Source organism: Cricetulus griseus, chromosome 5 (genome assembly GCF_003668045.3).
Source record: "Cricetulus griseus strain 17A/GY chromosome 5, alternate assembly CriGri-PICRH-1.0, whole genome shotgun sequence".
In the NCBI taxonomy this organism is placed as follows: Eukaryota; Metazoa; Chordata; class Mammalia; order Rodentia; family Cricetidae; genus Cricetulus; species Cricetulus griseus.
In genome coordinates this window covers 102620587-102640727 of record NC_048598.1, presented here as the reverse complement: position 1 = coordinate 102640727, position 20141 = coordinate 102620587, and the positions used below count along the sequence as shown (strand labels likewise).

General features: G+C 40.6%; 1 protein-coding gene across 11 annotated transcripts in view; it reads left to right on the top strand.

Moving 5' to 3' along the window:
• Positions 1–1806: 1806 nt before the first annotated feature.
• LOC100767289 (zinc finger protein OZF) overlaps positions 1807–20141 on the top strand; it is a 38739-nt gene continuing 20404 nt past the window's right edge. For 2 of the 11 annotated variants that reach the window (XM_035445614.1, XM_035445607.1), the window contains exon 1: positions 2154–2432. In XM_035445614.1, coding sequence (XP_035301505.1) covers positions 2430–2432 — 3 coding nt within the window. In that variant the 5' untranslated portion in view covers positions 2154–2429. Of the gene's footprint in view, positions 1936–2137; positions 2433–2467; positions 2687–18641; positions 18691–20141 lie in introns of those variants that run through there. The other 9 variants (XM_035445612.1, XM_035445609.1, XM_035445615.1 and 6 more) reach the window with 8 other exon arrangements.

Here is a 20141-nt window from a genome sequence, read left to right as displayed (position 1 = left end):
AAACAAGGAATAATGCCATGCACTCAGAGAAATGGTAGAGACTTAAATCTAGGCTTGGAGTCCTCACATGTTTAATTTCTTCTTGGATAGGATAGGGAGGATTATATTAAGGAAATTTATTGTCCAGACAGACAGACTAGGTACTTGCTTCCTTTCTCTCTGTCTCTGTCTCTGTCTCTGTCTCTGTCTCTGTCTCTGTCTGTCTCTCTCTCTCTCTCTCTCTCTCTCTCTCTCTCTCTGTGTCTTTTCCTCTAGAGCTGAGGCTGTATTCCTTTCATGATGATGCTCACCATTAGGAGGCATGCCCTTGTGGGAGTAAATGTGTCCTTGTTTTTAGGGTGTCACTGCAGGCAGGACTTGAGTTTTCAACAACCCCTGCCAAAACAATATTTTTTCCTGCTTCCTTCCTGTGCATCAGTGTGTAAGACTCAGGGTTATGCCTTCCCACCATGATTCTGCCATTCATGATGATAGTGAACTAATCCTCTATCACTATAATCAAATCTCAAATTAGAAACCTTAAGCATAAGAATCACCTTGGTCATAATGTTTCTTCACAGCAATAGAAAAGTCACTAAGCCAGATTGTCTGTGTAATATTTTGGTGTATTATCTCTCTGTATTGTGTCCATGTCCTGTGATGTTACATAAGGCTGAATTAAAGAACAATGGACTGTCTTGACCAACACAGTCCATGGTACGGTTATTACTGATGACTAGTTCAGGTCCATGGTGAAAAAGAGCAACAATTGGGGGAAGAAACTAATGAAACCTAAAATGGTTTGGAAAGGAAAACAGCACTAGGTAGTTCTAGAGGGCAGTCACGTGCTGAGACAGCAGTAATTATCAGGGAGGCTAGGGCCATTCATGCGAAGGCACCTGCTTTTCTTTGGGATTACAGAAAAGTTGTTGTAAGGAAACTGTCCATCCAGCCAAGCATTTAAGAATGGAAAGAAAAGGAAGGTGATTACTAGTCCCAGATCCAACTTCATACAGACTCTGCTGCTGCTGGGTGTCATTGAGACCAGATGCAGTCACAGCTAGAGCCCTGGGTAGCAGTGCCATCTATGTGCTTCTTTGTTTGTGAAAGAAGAAAGATACAACATTTAAAAGTCATGGATTTGTCCTCTGTGCTTCAATTTACCAGTGTTTCGGGCATCTCTTTGGAAGAGTCCAATCCCAAGTAAGTACCCCGTGAGAGTTCACTGCATGAATCTGTGATGATGAAGCCTGGGTTGCATTTTGAGACCATAACATGTTGAGATACCCCAGCTTTGAGACACCTGCCATGAAAAGCTTCGTGTAGGGAGTGGAAGTAGCATGTGTGCTCGAGAGGAGAGAGAGAGAGAGAGAGAGAGAGAGAGAGAGAGAGAGAGAGAGAGAGAGAGAGATTTGAGAAGTTGCAGAAAGAGCCATCTCAGCCCTTTGAAACTGAAGTCCCAGTGTCTGACACTGAGCTGCAGGATTTGGTGTTTGCCCTGCAGGGTTTCAGTGTTGTCTTGGTCCAATAATTTCTTACTTCTTTGAAAGGGAAATGTGTATTCTGTGCCATTGTGTGTTGGGCATATGTAATTTATGTTTTGATTTTATGACATTAAGACACTGCCTTGATTTTCAGAAGAAACTTCGGTCACTGGAACAGTGCTGGGAGTGTCACCCATTACGGAGATCTTTGAAGCTCTGCTGCAGCGCCTTCTCTGCAGGTCTGGGGCCCTTCTGTGTCTAAGATGAAGTCTGGGAAGGGAGCGCGCGTCACTCGGTTCACAGCAGCCAATCAGGGCTTGGGACGGGACTGCCGGTCAGAGTGGGGGCGGGCGCTTCCGGTCCGCCCGCTCGCCCGCCCGCGCTGGACTCGGGAGACGTTCTTGTCGTGGGAGCCGCGCTGTGACCGCTGCCGGAGCCGCGAGGACGGCGGGCGAGCTCGGAGGCCGCCATGGTGAGCGAGGGGCCGCCGTGCGCGCGCGGGGGGGAGCGCGGGAGCCGCTGAGTCCTCCCGGGGCTGCGGGAAGCGGCGGGCGCCGGCCGTGAGGTCACGTGAGGCCCCCGCTGTCTCCCGCGGCCGGGTCCTGAGGCCTCCGAGTGACTTCCGGCAGAGGCTGCGCAGAGCACCGGGTGGGGGGCTGTGCGTGGGAGTTCCGCGGTGTGACGCCACCACGCAGCGTGCGCGCAGGCGCCGCTCCCGCCGTGGCCTCCGCAGGCGGAATTGCCGAGTTGTCGCAGAGCTGGGCTTTCTCTGCGGTCTTGTGCAAGTCCCGCCCTTGGCACTGAACGTCCAGGTGCAGATCCGTCTGCAGGCGGCGCGGTGCTGTGCGGGGGGGCTCTGTGACAGGAGCGTTCGCACCTAGATGCCGGGGTGGACCAGCCGCCTGCGTCAGGGAGGCCAGACCTCCTGGGTTTCCTGGCCTCGTGGGTCAAATCGGCACTGTTTCCATGGTGATTGTTTCTAAGTTTTCTCTTAGGTCCTGTTGACCTCTCACGTCTTTCTCGAACAGTACAGTCTTTATTGCAGTTGTCCGGGAAGCTTTGAAGTCAGATGCTGTCACTGTGTGTGCTCTTTTCCTAATCTTGTGTTGATCACTTTTTCATTCGTGATGACCTTTTGTCATCATTTTTCTGATGACAGGAAACAATTGTTGTTCCATCATGTGATGTCTCTCCTTTCATCAAGGATTTCTTTAATTACAAAGGTATAGTTTTGGCTACAGATATTTATCATGTTTCTGTGTATTTCTGGCGTGGGCAACTCGTTCATGTTGATAAGGTACAAACCGGTCTCACTTTAGTCAGGTGAGAGGATTGAGATACTGAGCACTTGTCTGTGGCTTGTGTGTAAGCAGCTAATATTTTACACAGGGCAGGGTCATATTGTCTCTTATACTTGTGGACTTGAATTCTGTGCAGGATGATGAGTGTAGATCTATTTCTACATACACACATTTGGTTTGACCAGCACCATTGTTGAAGATTCACATTTTCCAGTGTGAATTTCTAACTTCCTTATCAAACACCAGTTATGCATAGGAATGGGTTCACATCTGAGTCTTCAGTTTTATTCCATTGTTTGATGTATCTGTTTTTATGTCAGTAATTTTGGGGTTTTTATTACTATACCTCTAGTACAACATGCAATGTGGAATCTTGTGAACTCTGGCATTTCTTTTATTCTTCAGAATTACTTTAGCTATCCTGGGTGTCTGTTTTTCCATTTGAAGTTGAGCTTTGTCCTTTCAGTTAGTTTGGATAAAGTTTGTCTGTCTTGTTGAATTTCCTAAAGAACCAACTCTTTGTTTCATTGCTTCTTTGTATTGTTTTCTTTGTTTCTACTTTATTGATTTCAGCCCTCAATTTGATTATTTCCTGGCATCTACTCCTCCTGGGTGACTTTTCTTCTTTTTCTTCTAGAGCTTTCAGGTTTGCTGTTGAGTCTCTAGTGTGACTATTCTCTAGTTTCTTTATGTAGACACTTAGTGCTATGAACTTTCCTCTTAGCACTGCTTTCAAAGTGTCCTTTAAATTTGGGTGTGTTGTGCCTTCATTTTCATTGAATATTGAATTCTAGAAAGTCTTTAATTTCTTTATTTCTTCCTTGACCCAGAGATGATGCAGTTGAGCATTGTTCAGTCTCCCATGAGTTTGTAGGATTTCTGCAGTTTGTGTTGTTGAATTCTAGCTTTAAACCATAGTGATTCTATAAGATACAGGGGGTTATTCCAACTTTTTTGTATTTGTTGAAGTTAGCTTTGTTGCTGAGTATGTGGTCAGTTTAAGAGAATGTTCCATGGGGTGCTGAGAAGAAGGTATATTCTATTCTGTTTGGATGGCATGTTCTATTGATGTCTGTTAAACCCAATTGAATTATAACTTCTGTTAGTTCCTTTACTTCTGTATTAAATTTATCTGCTAGTCTTGTTCAGTGGTAAGAATGGGGTGTTGACGTCTCCCTCAAAGGTGTGTGGGGTTTTATGTGTGATTTAAGTTTTTGTTAATGTTTCCTTTACAAATGTGCGTGCCGTTGTGTAGATGTTCAGAATTGAGATTTCATCTTGATGGATTTTTCCTGAGAGGAATATGAAATGCCCTTCTTCATCTGGTTTGATTAATTTTTAGTTTGAAGTCTAATTTGTAAGATATTATGATTGCTACACCAGCTTGTTTCTTAGGTCCATTTGATTGGAAAATCTTTCCCTAGTCCTTTACTCTGAGGTAACATCTGTCTTTGAAGTCGAGGTATGTTTCTTGTATGCAGCAGAAGGATGAATTCTGTCTTCGTATCCAATCTATTAGCCTGTATCTTTTTATAGGCAAACTAAGACCATTAATATTGAGGGATATTATTGACTATTGATTGTTGATTCTTGTTTGTTTTGGATTTGGTGGTGGTCGTATTGTGTGTGGATTCCTTCCCTCAGCTTTTTTAGTTTTTGGTAAAGTGGGATCATCTATTGCCTATTATTTTGTGACTAATTTGCTTGGGTTGGAGTTTTCCTTCCAGTACTTTCTGTAGGTTTGGATTTGTGGATATGTATTGTTTCAATCTGATTTTGTCATGGAATATCAGGGTTTCTCCATCCATAGTTATTGAAAGTTTTCCTGGATATAGTAGTCTGGGCTGGCATCCGAGGTCTCTTAGAATCTGTAGAACATCTGTCCCAGACCTTCTGGCTTTCAGAGTTTCCATTGAGAAGTCAGGTGTAATTCTGATAGGTCTGCCTTTATATATTAGTTGGCCTTTTTCCTTTGCAGCTCTTAATATTCTTTCTTTATTCTATATGTTGGTGTTTTGATTATTATGTGGTGAGGGGACTTTTTTTTTTTTCGGTCCAGTCTTATGTGGTGTTTTGTAAGCTTCTTGTACTATCATAGGCATGTCATTCTTTTGTCATTCTTTAGGATGGAAAAGTTTTATTCTGTGATTTCATTGAGTATGTTTTCTACACCTTTGAGCTGGACATCTTAACCTTCTTCTATACCTGTTATTCTTAGGTTTGGTCTTTTCTCAGTGTCCCATATTTCCTGGATATTTTTTGTTAAGGTTTTGTTGGATTTGACATTTTTTTGGTCAATGAATCTATTTCCTCTAGTATATCTTCTGCACCTGAGATTCTCTCATCCATCTCTTGTATTCTGTTGGTTATCCCTGCATCTGTAGATCCTGATCATTTACCCAGACTTTCCATTTCCAGCATTCCCTCTGTGTTTTCTTTATTGTCTCTATTTCAGTTTTCAAGTCTTGAACTGTTTGAATTGTTTCCTTTCCCTGTTTGATTGTTTTCTTTCTTTCTTTTTTTTTCTTTTTTCTTTTTTTTTTTTGGCTTTGCATTTTTTGGTTTGTCTTTCCCTCCATTTCTTCCATTTTTTTTTTGTATATCTTTTCTTTCATTTCTTTAAGGGAATTTCTCATTTCCTCTTTAAGGTCCTCTATCATTTTCATTTATTTTTAAGGTAGTTTTCTTCTGCTTCATCACATTGGGATGTTCAGGTCTTGCTGGTGTAGAACGCCTAGTCTCTGGTGGTGTCATATTACTCTGTGTTGTTGATGTGTTCTTATGCTGTCCTCTACCCATATTGCTTCCTCCAGCTTGCAGGTGGGGCCTGTGATTCAGGGATATCTTATCCTCCAATTGGTGTAGTTGGGGCCTGTTGCTTAGTGGTTGATCTTCCTCTCCTAGTGAGGGTAGGGCCAAGGCTTCAATGGTGGGAGATGCAGTTTTGGGGTGTGAGGAGGGTGTCCCCAGGTCTCTGGATTTTCTCTTGAGGTAGCAGTGGGTCAAGATTCCAATGATGGCAGATGCAGTGCTGGATGGATTGGCCCCCAGATCTCTGGGGATTGTGCAGGCAGGATGGAGGAATGTACCCTGGACAAAGGCCTCCAGTGGGGGAAGTTGGGACAGGAAAAGGCCCAACACACACCTCTCCCTGTGGGGAGAAGGGCCAAGGGTCAGATAGAGGCAGATGCAGTCCTGGATGGTTTGGGGCTGTCCCCTGGTTTCTTTCCCCATGAGGGCCTCTTCATTTAATTTGATGTTGGCTGTATGGTTGTTGGAAATTGCTTCATTTTGAATAGGTATGTTCTTTATATCTCTTATCTCTGCAGAAGTTTTATCAAGAAGGGGCATTGGGGGCTGGAGAGATGGCTCAGAGGTTAAGATCACACTGCTCTTCCAGGGTCCTGAGTTCAATTCCCAGCAACCACATGGTGGCTCACAACCATCCGTTATGAGATCTGGTGCCCTCTTCTGGTGTGCAGATATACATGGAAGCAGAATGTTGTATACATAATAAATAAATAAATCATTTTTTTTTTTTAAAGAAGGGGTATTGGATTTTGTCAAAGGCTTTTCCTCCATCTAATGTGGTGATAATGTAGTTTCTTTCTTTCTTTCTTTCTTTCTTTCTTTCTTTCTTTTGAGACAGGATTTCTCTTTGTAGCTTTGGAGCCTATCCTGGCACTCGCTCTGGAGACCAGGCTGGCCTCGAACTCACAGAGATCCGCCTGCCTCTGCCTCCTGAGTGCTGGGATTAAAAGTATGAGTCACAACGTCCAGTTGTAGTTTTTCTTTATGACTGCTTATATGGTAGATTACATTTCTTCATTTTTGTGTCTTGACCCATCCCTGCATGTCTTGAATGAAGGCTACTTGATAATCATGGGTGGGTGATCTTTATAATGTGTTCTTGGATTTGGTTTTTGAGTATTTTATTGACAATTTTTGCATCTATGTTCATGAGGGGAAAATGTTTTGATTCTGTTGTGTGGGTTTCAGGGTAACTGTGGCATGGAAACCAGGGTGTGCTGAACTCTTAAGATCACATACTCTCAGAGGTGAGACTGTTCACAATGGACTGCGCTCAACGAAAGGAGCTCTATAATGAGCTGATGGCCATAGAGCAGACTCAGTCTGGAAGCTGTGTAAGCATTGCTTGAGCAGGCCTGAGACAAAATCCATACGCAGAGACAGGTGCATCCAAGGGATTGACTTGACAAATGCTGCATTTATCATTCTTATTATGACTTTCTTTGCGTTCCATCTTTCTTTGTTTTGCTTTTCTTTGCCAATTTGGAGTAGAGATAGCTGCTTAATCAAAAGGAAAGTACTAGGAGATAATAAGTATTGCTGTGAAAAACACCCTAGGGGAGCGTGCAGTGATAACTTGATGAATTGGTAGGATGAGAACTGTGAATGCTTTGATCCCTATTGCCATCCTGGCTGCGTTCTGGAGTTCTATTTTGGCCAGTTGTTGAGCTACAACATAGCTAGCTATTTTGCTGGATGTTTTAGTTTTGGTGCATTTTTGTCTTTCTTGTTTTCACTCTTCTTTTTAAAACTTCTGAATTTGGGCCACTGAGACATGTGTGAACACACATGCCAGAGCACATGTGTGAAGGTCAGAGGACAAGTTCAAGATGTGGGTCCTCTCTTGGGTATTGACTTCAGGCCCTTGGACTTGGTTGCTTGCACCTTTCTTTATTCACTGAGTCAACTGGCTGGTTCCTGTTATAACACTCTCTTCTAACACACCTATCTGAGTATATTGGTTGTAGTGGCACTGTTTTCATTTTGGAGTAGAGAATACTGGGTACTATTCTAGAGCACTTCAGTGCTTGGCAAACATGTGTCCACTGAGTTTAAACAACAAGTTATTTTGAGGCAGGGTCTGATTAAGTTGCCCAAGTTTTTTTGTCAATTTTGTCAGTAGTCACACCAGTCTTTAATCTTGTGACGCTCCTGCCTCAGCCTTCCCTGTGGTGGGTTCCAGGATGCACCGCCACTCCGAGCTCTCAGTTCATGTGAGAGAGTGACAATTTGAATCTGCCTTCTTTGACAAGGGTTATAGCTAAAGGCATATCATGTACAGTTTTTAAAGTCACCTTTGGTGTCATTAATATTTATTCCCTACTGTGTGGAGTCCACCTCCGATCTCTACTAGTCTTTTTTTTTTTTTTTTCCCTAAGCCCTTTGTTTCCATGCATTAATCTGTGTTTCCATTTTCATATGTGTTTTTGTTTGTGTAGGCTGAAGTTGGAACTTTTGGGAACCTGGTCTGTTCCAGGTTTTCTCAGATGCCAGATGAAAGCACCAACGGAACATGACTTTTGTGTCCTACAGAAGGGCAGACTTGGGAAGGTCTGGTCTAGTGCTTGAGTGAGCATCATGAAGGAGTCAAGGGAACCAGGCTCTTCATGGCCACTGAGAGCTCTGTCTGGCGTATCTTGTGATGCTTTTTCCAACATTGCTAAATTATCTTTCCCCTGACTGTCTCATTCTCCATGTACAAATGATGTATCAGAGCTGTACATCTTAAGGAACTTAAGCTTATGGAAGACATGTTGATTCCAAGCTTAGTTTTACATCTTATCCTATATCCTCACCCTGGTCACCTTCCCTTTTGTGACCCTATTTGTTGGTCTTTAGTGTCGTAGACCTTTTGATGTCCTGCCATGTCTGCTGCTGTCTCTTCCTATGCTGTGACCCTGCCCACCATGATTTCCCCCTCCCCTTTCAGGACTGGCTCCTTCTAATTTGATGATGGCCCATCCCCCTCACTGTGCCTGCCCTCCAGAGACTTTCTTCCCATATCCCCTTCAAAGCCTCAGCCACTCCCAGCCTTGGGTTGAGCCTCTAGCCTCTGGCCCTCCACCCTGTACCCTGCCTACCTCTATGAAGTTATTGCTGTATACTTAGCAGCAGATGCCATTTTATTACTCTTACCATAGCACTCACTAGTCTTTCAGTCCTACTACTGCCAAGGTTAATCAATTCATAGACTCATTAATCAATACATATCAATTATATTATTGTACCATTTTACCTAAAGCTATTAAGTTTCATACAGAATCACATGCTTAATAGAGTGCCTTAAAAAGAAAATTTCCTTTAATCAAAAAATGGCAAAGTTAATAAATACCACATTGTGAAACTTGTCATACTTTCCATAGGCCTTCATTACCCAAGGTAATGTATCAAATGAGATACAGCAAATGGATGTAATGCACATTAAAATGTTTTGGTAGATAGGTAGTGGTGACCCACACCTTTTGTCCTTGAGGCAGAAGCTGTGGATTTCTGAGTTCAAGACCAGCCTGGTCTACAAAATAAGTTCTAGTACAGCCAGAGCTACACAGAGTAACCCTGTCTTGGAAAAAAAAAAGTTTTTGATAGATTGTAATATATGCATCATTGTATTGATCTATTTTCAACATTTCAGTGGGCCACTTTATTAAATAATAAAATGGCTTCATCAGTTGTATTACATTTAAAATAAACTTAATATCGTGGGTAGTCTTCAACAAGTTAGGTGGATAATGTTCCAGTTTATATGTCAAAGATTTCAAGAATGTTTACAACATTGAAATATTAAATGTATTACTGATGTCCCTTATATTCCTCGAGGACAGGCCACCATTGAAAGATCTAACTGAACATTAAAACATGTTTATTAAACTCAAAGTGGGTAAGACAGTGCTTAATTCTATGAAAATCCTAGTCTATTCATTATTTACTTTAACTTCTTTGAGTTGTAATGATAATCATTGTATGCCTGCTGACATTCTTTACCAATCTATTATTAGAGAAAATATTGAGGGTAATGTGCTACAACATATTTGGTATGTACGCTGGTGCCGGGTACCGCTGGGCCCCTAGAAGCCATCTTGAGAGAGCACTCTTACGGATCAAGGCAGCTCTTGAAGCCCCTGTGGGTTGTGGTGGGCACTGTGCACTGTCTCTGCTGTCCCTGACCCCAGTTCTCAGGAGTCCCTCATCTGCGATAGTTGCTGCCTGTTAGTCATCTCTCCTGAGCTGCTAGCACTGATTTTAAAGCCAGAGAGGTGCAGGCTGGGGAGGATACTCCGGGCAACCTGAGGCCTCATGGTTCCAGTTGTCTGTGCATCGAGGGGAACTCACGTTGGAGGACCCAAAGTTATAGGCATCATCGCAGACCTGTTTGCCAGAGTAGATCTCAAAGAAACAAGGAGAGATTTTCTTTTGCCTCTTGCTACCAGTTGACCTAACCACTGGTTCCCTTGAGGTGCAGATGTGGCCTGTGCTGGGTGGCCGGGACAGATGATTCTGGGTGGCAAAGCAGAATTCCCCATTTAGTTTACTGATTTTATTCTTCTTGTTAAACTCTTAAAAAAGGGGAGAATCTTTACAGTGGATAAAAAGAAATCTTATAAATGGGGGAAAGGGTATGTTTATGTTTGCACAGATACAAGTGATGGTTTGATTTTAGAAAGACTGCTGAAATTGAGAGATAACAAGTGACCACAGCTTTATGCTTACTTGCCTCCTGAATAGCTCATCTGACTGTGGGTCAGACTCCCAAAACAATGACCAAGCCATTCCTTTCCATAGTGATTTTTACCTTTCACACCTGGGGGCAGCTGAAAATAATTACCCTATGAAGAAGAAAAGATGGTTCATTATATGGGGTGAAATAAAACACCTAAATCCTTGTTCTTGGCCCTGTTAGCAATCACTACTGTTTAAGTAAGTAAAACAAAGATTTTGTTTGTTTGTTGGGCTTATATTCTTAACCCTCCCCTGAACCCAGTAGTGCATTGATGGGATTCAAGTATTCCAATTTATACTAATGACTCAAATTGGATTCCAGTATCCTGTGAGAGTAGAGATCCTTTATTTTTCAGTGAAGAACATTTAAATTTGATTTTATCTCATGATATAGGGATGGAAGCACTTCCTACCTGTATTGGGCATAAAGTTCATTGTGTGAAATACCTAGGGGATAGTTATCTGTTATTCATAATGGAACAAAAAAAATGAAGGGAGAAGAACATATTTGTATCAGTAGCTAAAAGGGTTTAAAGGAAATATTAACAATCTTTTCATTGCACCGCATTTCCCCCCTTGCAACACTCCTTTTGTCTCAGCTTTAAGTGAATAGATACATTGGGAACAATGTAGAGGACCAGAAGAGTTCCAAGGTCTTATTAATATTGCCTGTGGTTGTGTCATAGATGGGAGCCATGTAGCTTCTGCTCACATCAAAAAGGAATGCAAAGAATTAAGATGGGGTTTCCTAATAATAATGCCATCACCATCCATAGTAATGATCCTGAGGGATTAGTATGGAATGGGGCTGGGGAGTTCCTTTCCTCTCCTCATATAGAGGGAGGAACTACTCAAGAACATTATCAAACTAGTATCAGCATTGGATAACATGTAGGCTGGAAAGGGGAGTATATGGAAAAAATACTTCTAACAATGAGACTATATCCTCTTGTACAAAAAAGTATGGGCCATACTATTATGGCCTGTGTTCATCTTCCTTATTTGTTTTTGCTTGGGAAACTACTTTGAATCAATCTAAAGGATATATGTCTTGTTCCAATTTTTATTTATATGCATTTTTAAATGCTAATACTCCCAAATTGCTATTAGAAGGGATACAAGTATACTCAAAGCATAAACAATGTGATAGAAAAAATGCCATTGACTGGGGTATCAGGAGAAGCCCTATAAATATATATGGGAAGATTCTATATTGTCCCGTTATATGTGCACACTGTTCATGTGTGATTCCTGTGCCAAATAAATTTCTTTTTAGATGGGTCTCCTATGACACAAAAAGATTGCTCTTGTTCGAAGCTATGTGGGAAATGAAGTCAGAAGTTATTTTCAAAACTATTGACAACAGTTTTATTCTAGGTACAGTAATAACAACTTTAGTAAGCAATGATTCAGATATTCGATTTTTCATCTTCATGTAATTGTATTTTCCACTTTCAGCTTCCTAAAGAGTACTTAATTATGCTGAAGTCTGTATTACAGTGTTTGGACTGATAAATTAGATTAATCTAACCAAAATATCCTGTATTCATGTGACTGAACATTTTTACATCATCTTTTACCTGTATAATTGGATCTAAAAGATCTTTAAAATGACAAAACATCAAACTGTCTCCTGTTATGGGTGCTTTTTTTTAATCCCGCTTATAAAATCAAAACAGCATTTTGATTTTATATTGGCTATCTGAGAATTAATTAACATTTAATACAGTCCACAGATATAAAACCATCATTTTGGGATCAGTTGTTTATACTTACTGTTTCATCAAAATCTCAGCTTGATGACCTAGGGTTTTGATGTCTCTCCAAGTCAACGGCTTACTCTTCCTCTTGGAGCATCTCCTCTTGATTTTTCTTTTTTTTCCTGGCCTCTCTTTAGGTATTTCATTTGTCTGGTGGTATCTGGGATGCTGTTCTAGTTGGATGTATCATAGTGGGTGCCATCTGGGTCTTTGTTCGTTTTTCTGGAAAGACACAAGTACAGGCTTCCCTGGATGTTAACAGAACATCAGTCCTCTTCCATTGGTTAGTCTCTAAATCTTCCCATGTAGCGTACTTTTTAGGCTGTGTCTTCTTTAGGGCAAAATGCCTTTGGGCAGCAGATGCATTATCCTTTCTAGTGAAAAAGTTAAAGTTAATATAGATAGGTGCACCATAGTATATGGGGATTTGGGTGGATGCATATACCTACTTTTTATGTTACATATTTGTTGCTTCAGTAGTTGATGGTGTTCCACAATAGCTTCTCCTTGTAGATTGTAAGGAATTCTAGTACCATGGTTATTATTCCATACATGGAAGATTTTTCTATAGCATATGTTGGTATAAAAAGGAGTATTATCAGTTTTTATTTCTTGTGGTAATCCTACAAAGGGAAAGGTGTATAATAAATGACTAATAGTATAGTGAGCAGAATCCGTGGTCATATTTGAATAGGTATTAACTGTTAGGTAAAAATATTTTCAATCGTCAAATTCTGAGATATGACTAATCTGTTTGCCAAATGGTGTTGGATTTTAACCCCTGGAGATTAATTCTGACAACAGATGACAACAGAGTAGAGGTCCTGATAATTTGCTGAGCTTGCTCACAAGGCAAAGAGAATTGTACTTGTAATGACTTTGCATTTTACTGAAAAAGCTTGTAAGATTTTTGAGTGGCCTGAAAAGAAAGAAGTAGTGGCCAGGCAGAGGCCAGTCTCTTGGTTTAGGCATTGGCAGATGTTAAAGGACCTGACAAATTAGAATGAACAAAAATATGAGCTATGAAAAAATGCTGAATTTGTTATTTTATACATGTCTGAAGACAGACAAGTATAAAATAACATGAGTATTGTGGTAGGTTTTAAGCCTTGCAGTTTCTGATAGAGGAGCTGTTTCAGCACAATATGTAGAGTTCATTATACCACCATGGTTGGTGGATGTCTAATACAAAATCTGTATTATTCTCAATTCTTTAGAGTAACAAAGTTTACAGAATGACTATACATACATATATGTATAACACACAGAAAGGGGATTTATTGGAATGACTTTTAGGCAACAGCCCAACAAATCCAACAATGGCTAGCTGTGATTTGAAGTTCCAAAAATTAAGAAGTAGCGCAGTCTGTGAGTGTCTATGAATTTGTTCGTCTTCAGCAAACCCTTCAATCTGGAAAAAAGTATGCTCCAATGCAGGTAAAGGAGTGGAGTTGAAGGTGAGGGCAGGGTGTGGCCCAGAATAAGGGTGCATCTTCTAGCTTCAGGATGCAGGCTAAAGGACTGTGTGCTCCTCCCTCACAGTTAAATATTAGGAGTGGATCTGCCTGCTTCAAATCAAGGAAAGACACCTCAAGGTGTGCCCTTCATGTTTGTATTTTAGTTCTTTCCAAATGTAATCAAGTGAACAACCAAGAGTAGCCATCACAGGGAGATAGGACAAGGGACTGGGCCAGGATCCACTCAGGGGAAACAATGCTGAACTCAAAGTGATGCTTTCCAGAGTAAGTGTGCTTTTTCTTGTGAGCCATCCTCCCACTTCCTGACCTGTGGTGATATCTAGCTTATAAAAATAAAGCCTGTCTGAGTGTCAAAGAATGGAGCTTGCCACTAACTAGCCATAGAGGTATGGAGGTTTGAACAGACAGGAAGTGAGGTAGCTCTTCAGGATATCAGCAGGGAGAAACAGGAACTTCCTTTCATGTCTGCAGAGATGCTAAGGAGGTAAGGTGTGCTGTGGCTTGCTCCTTCTCTCTGATCTCTCAGGATTTCCCTCTGTATCTGACTCTGTCTTTTTATTATGAAGACCAATTAAGAACTCTGCTTACATTTTGGTGCCCAACGTGGGGCATGAACCCACAACCCTTACATTAAGAGTCTCATGAGACAGAAAAGAGGAGATTATGGGGGATGTCCTTCTGTATATATGTTTCTCTTATTGGTTGATTGGCAGTAGCAAGGCAGAAAGTATAGGGGTGCTGCCAGTTGAGGAGAATTCTGGGGATAGAATGCATAGATTGAGCCTCCAAAGAGACCACCATGTAGCCACTGGAAAGATAGGATGCGGAGTAAGATAATGCCATGTAGAAATATATAAATTATAGTTACGGGCTAATAATTAAGAGAGTTAGCCAGTAAGGAGCCTAAGCCATCGGCCAAAAAGTTTATAACTAATATAAGCCTCTGTGTATTTATTTGGGACTGAGGGCCGTGGAACCAGGTGGAAAAGAAACTTCCATCTACACTGATCTCTCCCCACCCTACCCCATCTACTCCTCAGAGAAGGTGAGGCCTCCCATGGGGACTGGTAAAGTTTGTCACATCATTTGGGGCAGGACCAAGCCCCCCCCCCCTTTGTAAGCTGAGTAAGGTATCTTTCCATAGGGAATGGGTTCCAAAAAGGCAAGCTCATGTATTAGAGATATGTACTGGTTCCATTGTCAGTGGCCCCATACACTTCACAAAACCCCCAAGTGTCACCCAAATTCAGGGGTCCTACTTTGGTTCCCCAGATGGAATCAGTGAGCTCCCATTTGCTTGGGTCAGCTGTTTCTGTGGATTTCCCCAACATGGTCTTGACCCCTTTGCTCCTTCAACTCTACAATTGGACTCCAGGAGTTCAGCCCAGTGCTTACCTATGGATCTCTGCATCTGTTTCCACCAGTCACTGGATGAAGGCTCTAAGATGGCAATTACGTTAGTCATCAATCTGATTATAGGGTGATTCTTCGTTGGTGTCATCCTTATGGGCTCTTGGAAATTTCCCTAGTGCCAGGTTTCTCATAACCCCATAATAGCTCCCTCTATCAATATATCTCTTTCCTTGTTCTCCCTCTCTGTCCTTCCCTTAACTTCCTGATCCCTCATGTTGCCCTCCCCCTTATTACCTCCTCACCTTCCTACTACCCTTCCCCTCCCCCACATTCCCAATTTACTCAGGAAATCTTGTCTATTTTCCCTTGGGGGGGGTGTCCATGTCTGTCCCACTTAGAGTCCTCTTTGTTTGGTGGCTTCTCTGGAGTTGTGGACTATAGGCTGGTTATCCTTTGCATTATGTCTAAAATCCAGTTATGAGTGAGTACATGCTTTGCTTGTCTTTCTGTGTCTGGATTAACTCAAGATGGTTTCTAGTTCCATCGATTTGCCTGGGAATTTCAAGATGTCATTGATTTTTTACCACCAAGTTGTACTCCATTGTGTAAATAAATGTACCACATTTTCTTTATTCATTCTTTGATTGAGGGGCATCTAGGTTGCTTCTAGGTTCTGGCTATTACAAATAATGCTGCTATGAACATAGGTCTTCGTGGCATGAGTGTGCATCCTTTGGGTATTTGCCCAAGTGGTATTGCTGGATCTTGAAGTAGATTGACTCCCAATTAGATTGACTCCCAATTTTCTAAGAAACTGCTATAATGATTTCCAAAGTGTTTGTACAACTTTGCACTCCTACCAGTAGTGGAGGAGTTTTCCTCTTACACCACATCATCTCCAGCATGAGCCATTCTGACGGATTTAAGATGGTATCTCAGAGGTTTTTTTTTTTTTTATTTTCATTCATAGATTTACTTTGTATTCAATGTTAATGTTACAGAGCTGAACCATGACTAAGAACCCAAAGAAAGAAATGGTGCAATGGATAGCCTCATCCACCCAGACAGTGTATTAAAACTTGATTCATGTGTATTTTGATAATTTCACAATCTTAAAAAATTAGAACAAGACTTGGAATTTACATCTGCTGCAGGTCTTCAGTGTTCCAGTACAGTATGCCGTTAAACAAACATCTTCACATCTGTCTTCATTCACTTCTTAAATCCTAACCCCAAACAGAATTCGGAGGTGAGGGGTAAAAAGCATACGTTAAGGGAAGTATGTGGCTCAAGGTGTGAGATTATTTGTTAAGGTTTTTGGTGCCCAAATAAGTCTTCAGTTTAACCAAGAATATCAAACTCCTAATCATCCAATTTCCCCTGGCTGGATCAGATCATGCCAACATTATTGCCCAGAATGGCTTGCAGTCTGGTCAGGAAAACACTGCCCTATACCTCCCTGGCTTCCTACACTGCTGCACTCATTCACCGAACTTTAAGACGTACTCTCAAGCTGGGAGAGCTTGCCTCATTACCTGTTTTCACTCCTGTATGTAGCTAGCAAATCTGAACTGCATTTGGCAAAGGGGTTTATTACACAGAAATCCAGGTACTGCCATTATGTAGTCAGTTGCAAATATAGTTTATACTGCACCATTTCTAGTAGGTTAATTGCCAGACTATTTCATTAGGCAGAAAGGAACAAACATAGCAATAATCTCTTTAAGGGCCAAGTACTACTGCAAAGTTAAGTTGTAATTACTAAGAAGAGAAGTACTACATCATTGGGTAGTCTCCTACCTTTCCAAGTGAACATCACAAACATACTCCCAAGGTGGACAACAAAGCTGGCTGGAACAAGGAATGTTTCTACAGAATAGCCAGTATCTTCAAATTTGGGGCACACACAAGGATTTATCAGACACCATGCAAGATTCATGAAACAACTTCAGGGTGTTGGTGAGGTTTTGCTCCTGTTGCTTTGCATTGTTAAGACAGGTCAGTGAACCTCTCCCCACCTCCACACCACTTCGTTCACAGCAGTTCCGTTTACACCTGATTAGAGGAGGCTTGAGCAGCACCTGGAGTGAAGCTTCTGGCATCTGCTGCCCTTTTTATCAAAGGCGATCTATCTGGTTTCACCTGGGGATTGGCAAATTCACAAAATTGTGAATTGGCATTTCACAAAACTAATGTCTTATTCAGGCTATTTCACTACACAATATGCTGTCAAAGAACTTAATCCAAGTCAAAGCAAAGCCTTAATGTGGAACAGAACAAGCACTGTCTTTATAAAAAGGTATTCAAAGAAACAAGACTATCCCCCACCCACTCCCCATTTTGTGGATCCAAGTTTGATTGGATTGAATCTACAGTCACCTCATACTAACACTAAAAACTTAAATTATAAATCATAGCCCCACATAGATTATCTTAAAACATCAGTTCTGACAGCGGCTTGTCCCAAGGAGTCTAATATAGCCAGTTTACAGAGTATTCCTTAGGGTGGGGCACAGGACAGGTTAATTAAGGTCACTTAACTCTTATCTTTTACTGCAGATCAGAACCCAGATGGCTGACTTCTGAAGGCTTTGACAGGAATCCAGTAGAGTTGGATCTATTTGTATTCCTCTATATGTCAGCATCCAGTTATGCCTGGACCATTTGTTAAAGATGCTTTTATCCCCCATTGTATATTTTTAGCTTCTTTGTAAAAAAAAAAATCAGGTGTTCATAGGTGTGTGGATTTATATCAGGGTTTTCAATTTGATTTCATTGGTCTACCTGTCTATTTTTGCCAATACCAAGCTGTTTTCAGGACTCTCTAGAGCTCTATAATAGAGCTTGAAGTCAGGGATTGTGATGCCTTCAGAAATTCCTTTATTGTGCAGAGTTGTTTTGGCTATCCTGGGTCTTTTGTTTTTCCATATAAGTTTGAGAATTGTTCTTTCAAGGTCTTTGAAGACTTGTGCTGGGATTTTGATGGGGATTACATTGAATCTGTAGATTGCTTTTGGCAAGATTGCCATTTTTACTTTGTTGATCCTACCTATCCTAGAACATGGGAGATCTTTCCATTTTCTGGTATCTTCTTTAATTTCTTTCTTTAAAGAATCAAAATTCTTAGGGTACAGGTCTCTCACTTTTTTGGTTAGTGTTACCCCAAGGTATTTTATGTTGATTGTGGCAATTGTAAAGGGTGATGTTTCTCTTATTTCTTTCTCAGCGTGTTTATTATCTGTATATAGTAGGGCTACTGTTTTTTGTTTTTGTTTTTGTTTTTTTTGAGTTAATCTTGTATCTTGCCACTTTGCTGAAGGTATTTATTAGTTGTAGGGAAGAATTTTTTGGGTCACTTATGTAAACTATCATATCATATGCAAATAGTGAAAGTTTAACTTCTTCCTTTCCAATTTGTATCCTGTTGATCTTCTTTTGTTGTATTATTGCTCTATCTAGAACTTCAAGTACAATATTGAAGAGATATGGACAGAGTGGATAGCCGTGTCTTGTCCCCGATTTTAGAGGAATTACATTGAGTTTCTCTCCATTTAATTTGATGTTGGCTGTCATCTTGCTGTATAATTCCTTTTATTATGTTAAGGTATGTTCCTGTTATCCCTGATCTCTCCAAGACCTTTATCATGAAGGAGTGCTGGATTTTGTCAAAGGCTTTTTCAGCATCTAGTGAGATAATCATATGTTGTTTTTTTTTTTTTTTCAGTCTGTTTATATGGTGGATTACATTGATGGACTTTCGTATGTGGAACCATCCTTGCATTCCAGAGATGAAGCCTACTTGATCATGGTGGATGATTTCTCTGATGTGTTCTTGGATTCGATTTGCCAGTATTTTATTGAGAATTTTTGCATCAAAGTTCATGAGGGATATTGGTCTATAGTTCAATTTCTTAGTTGTGTCTTTGTGTGGCTTGGGTACCAAGGTTATTGAAGCTTCGTTAAAAGAGTTTAGCAATGACCCTTCTCCTCCTAGTGTATGGAATACTTTGAGGAGAATTGGTAGTAGCGGCTCCTTGAATTTCTTGTAGAATTCTACACTGAAGCCATCTGGTCCTGGGCTTTTTTTGGTTGGGAGGCTTTTGATGACTACTTCTATTTCATTAGGGGTTATAAGTCTACTTAAGTTGCTTATCTGTTCTTGATTTAACTTTGGTAAGTGAAATCTATCCAGAAAATTGTCCATTAACTTTAGATTTTCAAATTTTGGAGAATACAGGTTTTTGAAGTATGACCTGATGATTCTCTGGATTTCCTCTGTTTCTGTTGTTATGTTCCCCTTTTCATTCCTGATTTTATTAATTTGCATGTTCTCTTTCTGCCTTTTGGTAAGTTTGGATAAAAGTTTGTCTATCTAGTTGATTTTCTCGAAGAACCAACTCTTTGTTATATTGATTCTTTGTATTGTTTTCCTAGTTTCTATTTTATTAATTTCAGCCCTCAATTTGATTATTTCCTGTTGTCTACTCCTCCAGGGTACATTGGCTTCTTTGTGTTCTAGAGCTTTCAGTTGTGCTGTTAATTCTCTAGTTCATAATTGATACTTCATCCTGATAGATTTCTCCTGTTTCTTCAAGTGGGCACTTAGCACTTTGAACTTTCCTCTTAGCACTGCTTTCAAAGTGTCCCAAAGGTTGGGTATGTTGTGCCCATATTCTCATTGAAATCTAGGAAATCTTTAATTTCTTTTTTTATTTCTTCCTCAACCCAAGAGTTGTGCAATTAGGCGTTATTTAATTTCAATGAGTTTGTAGGTTTTCTGCAATTTGTGTTGTTGTTGCATTCTAACTTTAAAGCATGGTGGTCTGATAAGATACAGGGGGTTATTTTAATTTTTTTCTACTTGTTGAAGCTTGCTATGTTGCCAATTATGTGGTCCATTTTAGAGAATGTTCCATGTGGTGCTGAAAAGAAGGTATATTCTTTTGTGTTAGAATGGAATGTTCTATAGATGTCTGTTAAATCAAATTGGGTCATAACTTCTATTAGTTCCTTTGTTTCTTTGTTAAGTTTCTGTCTGGTGTTCCTGTCTAGTGGTGAGAGTAGGGTGTTGAAGTCTCCCACTATAAGTGTGAGGTGTTTTATGTGTGATTTGAGTTTTAGTGATGTTTCTTTAATGAATGTGGATGCCTTTGTATTTGGGGCATAGATGTTCAGAATTGAGACTTCATGTTGATGAATTTCTCCTGTTATGAGTAGGAAGTGACCTCCTTCATCCCTTTTGATTGATGAAGTACAATT